This window comes from Haliaeetus leucocephalus, unplaced genomic scaffold (genome assembly GCF_000737465.1).
Source record: "Haliaeetus leucocephalus isolate CR32 unplaced genomic scaffold, Haliaeetus_leucocephalus-4.0 Scaffold295, whole genome shotgun sequence".
In the NCBI taxonomy this organism is placed as follows: domain Eukaryota; kingdom Metazoa; phylum Chordata; class Aves; order Accipitriformes; family Accipitridae; genus Haliaeetus; species Haliaeetus leucocephalus.
Window position 1 is genome coordinate 1,517,798 of NW_010972731.1, and position 5,860 is coordinate 1,523,657.

A 5,860-nucleotide genomic window follows, 5' to 3' on the forward strand; every position below is an offset into this window, starting at 1 on the left:
ATTTTGAATATCCGTTTGAATAGTTTTCACACTCTGGACATTTTAAATTCCCTTTAGGAAAAAAAAAATGAAGTGATGAACAAAGCATTTAATAGCTGAATGAATGAGTAGTCTCAAAATTATAAATACAGTCTTCATTTGCTATCAAATCAGTCTCCACTTGGAACTTTCACTAACAAAGCAGCCTCTGCTGGGGAATTTTTTTTTTCTTTTTTTAAATTAACAGCACCAGCAAAAGTCTCACCATAAATTCAGTTATACCAGCACAAGTGCTTTGGCCTGCTTTGCTCACCAAATCAGAATAAGGTTTTGCTGCCAAACAGTGCTTGTGCCACAGTAGCTTGGAAGGTTATAGTAGCAAGAACAAAGCTTTGGGTGTATTTACCTGTAATAGAGCAAGTTCTGGGCTCCCCTCCTGCAAAGGGACAGGCTCGGCTGCATCTATAACAACTACATTTGTCTTCCACAGCTTAACAGGTCTCCCAGCAAAAGCTTGCAGAAGCAGCATGGACCAAACACTCCTTTTATTAGATGAAAGAGATGCTATCTGTGGCTTGTGGGTTTGTTTTTAAACAGTTTTCAATACCCACATTTTGTTAGTGATTTATGATCTCAGACCCAAGCTATTGCATAGGCTGCACACCAGCAAAGCCAGTGACGCAATTCAGGCAGATCCTCCTCCTCTCTCTGCTAACTCCCCTCAGGCACAGCAGATGTGCAAAGCATGCCATCCTGGATCCAGTGACAAGCTTGCCACTTAAAATCTGTTTCCCTTTAGCTTTAAAACCCTTATATCACCAAAGCCATTAGATGATACGGATGACTGTCCAGGGGTTTTTTTTTTTCCATTTGTTTTGGTTTGTGGGGTTTTTTTTTAATTGAGGCTATTTTATGATCCTGAAATGCAGCTCTGAAAAGAAAAGGTGTGTAATGGAAGTGTATCAAATTCATTAAGCCAGTACTTAGCTCTATAGAAAGCCTTGGCAATCATCCCTTTTACCAAAAGGTGTAAAAAGTTGACATAGTAAAATTAAAAAAGGTATCATCAATAACCAAAAAAGTTTCAACCAGTGTTAATAAAACTCCCTTTAAGTCACAACAGTTTCAACAGGCAAATAGTCCCAATACAGGCATTGTAAAATAATAAATTGACTCCTATCCAAATATTATCAAATCAGTCTAAAAATGACTCATCTACACTGTTGTCATTAAGAACACATTAAGAATTCACTTTGTCATCAGATGCCGATATTGTTGCTCCAGAAAGTGTGGAGTATTAACTGCGATTTAGCAATTAAACATAGGTTTTAAAAAATTGGTTTGTCAATATTAATGCAAAAGATAGTTCCTTATATAGAAGTACTGTGCTTGCCAGACAAGTAAGATAATACTTTAGGTATAAATCAAACAAATTAAAGCAGAATTATACCACAGTTTTCCTTGAAGACTTAGGGTTTGTGTGTTGCTTCTGTCAATGTTTAGCAAACTTAAGAAGCAGAACCTTTGGTTCTTTTAGTCAAGTAAAAATGTTCTCATGTAACCACAAAAATACAACTTCCAGAGAAAATGGAAGTCCATCAAGAAGTCCACTTTCAATAAAACTGAGGTAGTACTGCTCTTTTATTACATGATGTGTAAGAGATTTAGATACAAATCATCATCTACCACTCAGTTGACTGACAGGTACAGTAATTTTATAAAACAACCCCAACATTTAGTTTGAAACTCCAAAAAAAGGAATGATCTGGACTCATTCACTAAGAGTTAGCTTAAGATGGGAATTAGCCATATTACAAAAAGCTGTTGCTTACGTTGTTTTTTAGAGCCTTATTACTTGGGAATTAATGCATTTATAGTTAACAGTTAACACTGCTGTTCATCTTGGTATAAAACCTTAAAATTATTACAGCCTAAAATTTCAACAATGTAAACAGCACTACACACAGTACAGACCTGCCCTGACAGATGTAGTATGAAAAACTTAATCTGGCACTGTATAATTTAGCAATGTTAATTTAACCTAACTAAAAAGATCTACATTGTGCAAGAAATATCAGACTTACTTATACTAATCTGAAGTCTTAAAAAAAAAAAAAAAACCAACAACAAAAAAAACCAACCACGCTTAACTTGTAGCCAGGGTCAAATATTTCAGGGCAAGAGTAAAAGGAATAACCAAAATTAAGAAAGTGCCTAAAACATGATACAGCATTTTAGAGCCCTTTCAAAGACAAGGCAGAAAAAGGTGTAAAGTAGAAAAATCTGGAGCCTCGGTAATTTCCAGAAACATCCAGAGTTTACATTTCATGAAGGGCAACAGGTTGCTTTTGTCACTGCTGCTTCGACGCCGCTAAGTCTGTTCCTCCGCACACAGGCCCTCTGTGTCCGAAGACGTAATACATTTGGTTTCCTCTTCCTTTTTCCTTCGCTCCATTTCCCACTCCACAAAGGTATCGAAGAGACTCGGCCAGGCCTCGTCCTCGCTGTAGTTGCTAAGGTCCGGTCCAATCACCTGAGTAAAATTTAGAAACATGTTCCATGTGTCCCGGGAGATTCCCTTGATTCCTGAGGGGTTCTCGATTAGGAAGTGTAACCACTGGTCCAAAATGGGGGGCTTGTTTTGGGTGAAGACTAATTTCCAAAGGGCAATGGCTATTTCCCGATGTAGCGACCTCTGTCCTTCTTCAGAGTCCAGGCCGAACTGGAAGGTGAAACGATAGAGATCCTTGAATTTATCTTCCTGCTTGGCTTCATTTAAGAGGCTGGGGAACCTTGCACAAATACCGTCAATGCTGTCTGCGTTTATTGCTTTGCAGCCTTCAAAAAACTCCTTCCTATTAAGCAAGAGAAGATAAATTAGTGTTAGCACTTCCCACTGACTTCATGCGCTGAATGCTTCCCATCTCTGTTCAGCTATGTCAAATTGGAAGAAGGTTATTTGGACAAGACAAGGTATACTCTCAGCCCAGGTGGCACAAAGATTTTCACAACAGGAGCTACAGGAAAGAGAGACATTTCCAAGAAGTTCCTCATATCCTGAGGAACCACATGTACCCCTCAGATCTGCTGGGGCACTGTTAGCATTTGAAAGATTTTGCTGTCTGGCTTTCTGACTACTCGATACTACCACATCCAGTGCCTTTCACATTAAAAAGTGAATAAAAAATTCACCACAGAAGAAATGCCAAATGTTTGAAAACACCACATTTACACACTGAAGCACCATATATAAGCCAGCTTGATTCAATATTGCCCACGTCTAAACACCCATGCTCTGGGCAAGCTGTTCTCAAGGGACAGAGCAGTTCACATGGCTCTCCTGTAGTTTTTGATTGCTCTTCCAGCCTGCAAAATAAAAAGGGTGCCAACGGCAACGGTCAGCAAGGCACCTGCCGAGAGAGTGGAAGAGAGCATGGCATCACACAACACAGGCTACAATGCCACATATAAACACTGCTCAAAGCACCAGTCCTATACTAATTAGCCTACTAATAATCTGGCCAAGTGGGTAGATGGTTAGCTCTGATTTCTCTGAGCCTCATAAGCATGTGTTATAAACCAGCCAATGTTAACCAAAGCCAGCAGACTCTGACGTGGGATGGGCTGGAGGGAAGACAGAAGACAGGAGAGCACTCAGGAGAACGGAAGACCGCATCGCTTTCCTTGATGGAAGAAGTCAATCAGCACCCGTATCATGGAGCATGCCCTTAAACAAAGGTAACCTCTCACCACTACGTTTGTCCTCTCCAAGAAAATCAAAACGACATTAATAAAACTCATGGTGGTTGTGCAGAATCACAAATGCTACTTGCAATTCCTTTACCATGTTAGTAAATACCTGCACCATCAGCCTCTAGTAAATCCACATTTGCATTCCAGAGTAACTCATCCATTTGACACACACCCACATCCACAAAGACTCTGAAGCTGCTGGAGCAGATGCTTGGTTCAGGGCTCAGTAAAAATAGGTAGCATTACTCAAACCAATGTAGATAGACCAAAAAATAAAAAATTAATTCTCTCTCAGCAAGTCCCTGTAGGAAGTCTTTACTTGCTCTTACCTGGACACTGATAATCAAGTTGGGGGGGGGTGGGGTGGGGTGGGGGGTGCTGTTGTAGTTTTGGATTTGTTTGTTTGTTCTGGTAAGTTTTAGCTGTTCTGTTGATTCCTGTAGCATCACACATGCTATAAGCCTGTACACTGACCCCTTTGTCCAGAAGGACAGACAGCACTTCAAATACCAATCACTTGTCAGCCTGTATGAAACAGTACCAGTGTCAAAAACCTTGTGTTTCCTTCCCTCTCTATGCTTTAACAGGATTACTCTTGGAAAAAGACATTAAGTAGTAACACTGGTTAGGCAGGAACAATTCTTAGGAAGCAGTCCGTCATTCCTTCACAGAACGATAACAGAGTTGGTAGCAATTACTAAGGAATCTCACATTACTTTAAAGTGAAAATTAATTTCAGTGTCCAATCTCATCACCAAGATAATGCTGGATGCAGTAAAACTGTTTTCAGTAAATGAAGAATAAATGAATGTCTACAGAATCTCACTACGCTGTTCATCATTAGCAGCACAATGTCCAAAACCACATTTTCGGTTCTGAAACCCACTGTGAGGGGAAGAGGAAAAGAGGGCAATACAGAGCTTACCTTCTGCAGTGGTAGGAATTAATTTGATCAAAATGCAAGTGTTAGAAGAAATAAGTAAGTGAAGCTAATGAGGCTGTCTCTCCAACATACAGATGACACGATATACTTTAACATATGAAAATAATTACAAGTTCTACAAGAACTAACCTTGTAAATTTGCACATGGTAGCAGCCTGGAATTTCCAAGCCAAAACTAGCACTTTAAATTCAGTGGGATCAACACAGAGGTCATTGCAAAATCGTTCCATTCCTTCTTCCAGTATGGCATCTTCCCGTTCATCCTTATACCTCCTAAATAACTCCCCGATCCTTTGGAGCGAAGATTCTTCTGCGCTGGAAACACAGTCTTTCTTTGTATCTCCAGAAAACGTCGGAGGCTGACTAGACTCTATAGCAGCGTCCGTTTTCTTTGTCCCATTCACAAGTATATCTCCTGAAGATTTCCCGCAAGCTGAACCATGGTCGTCTTTGTGGACTGCACTTCTCTTACTATGAGACTTGCTGCCAGATTCCCTTTCCCCATTTTTGCTGCCAAGGGTAGAAGAAGGATTCTTGCACTTCGTGACACACTGGCCCATGATGTTGCAAGCCCAGCCTCTAGAGCGGTCCCCTTGCTGTCGGACACCCTCGCAGCTGCTCTTCAACACATCTCACCATGCCATTAGTGGCAGTCAACTAACCTGGAAAACAGTTTCAGAGTCAAATTGCTGTTTCTCCACAAAGAATATTGTAAGTATCAAATGTGGGATAACATTCGCCAGTAAGAGACTGACTTCAGGATATTTAAGTTTTGCGTACTGAAAAGGAGTAGTGTACAGAAGGTTGGCATATGCCATAAATTTCAGGCAATTTCAGGCTGTTTTACCTAGAAATCAATGCAGCTCACTCAGTGGCTGCAGTATACTAACGGGTCCTAATAAAGGAAATTCCTAAAATTCTTACTGTAACATAGGTTACAAAGAGGTTGATTCATGTACAGGCTTCATCAAGACAGACTACTCTAACCCAGAAATATTTTAAAGGAAATGGTTTTTAAAAGTATACCCACATTTTATATATAGAATATAAAACACTGAAACAAAGCAGTGGGGGGACGGACAGACGGGGACACTGATGGGACAACCTGGCAGAGACTCAAGCTTAGATTTAGACTGTACCTTCAGCAAATGGGCAAAAGGGGTTGGGGGGGGGGGGGGTGTGGGT

At 40.4% G+C, this 5,860-nt stretch overlaps 1 protein-coding gene across 5 annotated transcripts in view; it reads right to left on the minus strand.

The window, feature by feature from the left end:
* Nucleotides 1-845: 845 nt before the first annotated feature.
* The window catches only part of DCUN1D3 (DCN1, defective in cullin neddylation 1, domain containing 3), a 19,869-nt gene continuing 14,854 nt past the window's right edge, over nucleotides 846-5,860 (minus strand). For 4 of the 5 annotated variants that reach the window (XM_010570184.1, XM_010570187.1, XM_010570185.1 and 1 more), the window contains 3 exons: nucleotides 4,805-5,337; nucleotides 3,172-3,345; nucleotides 846-2,834 (listed from right to left, as the gene is read on the minus strand). In XM_010570184.1, the coding sequence (XP_010568486.1) occupies nucleotides 2,351-2,834; nucleotides 3,172-3,345; nucleotides 4,805-5,235 (1,089 nt within the window). In that variant the 5' untranslated portion in view covers nucleotides 5,236-5,337 and the 3' untranslated portion in view covers nucleotides 846-2,350. The remainder of the gene's footprint in view (nucleotides 2,835-3,171; nucleotides 3,346-4,804; nucleotides 5,338-5,860) is intronic. The other variant, XM_010570189.1, reaches the window with a different exon arrangement.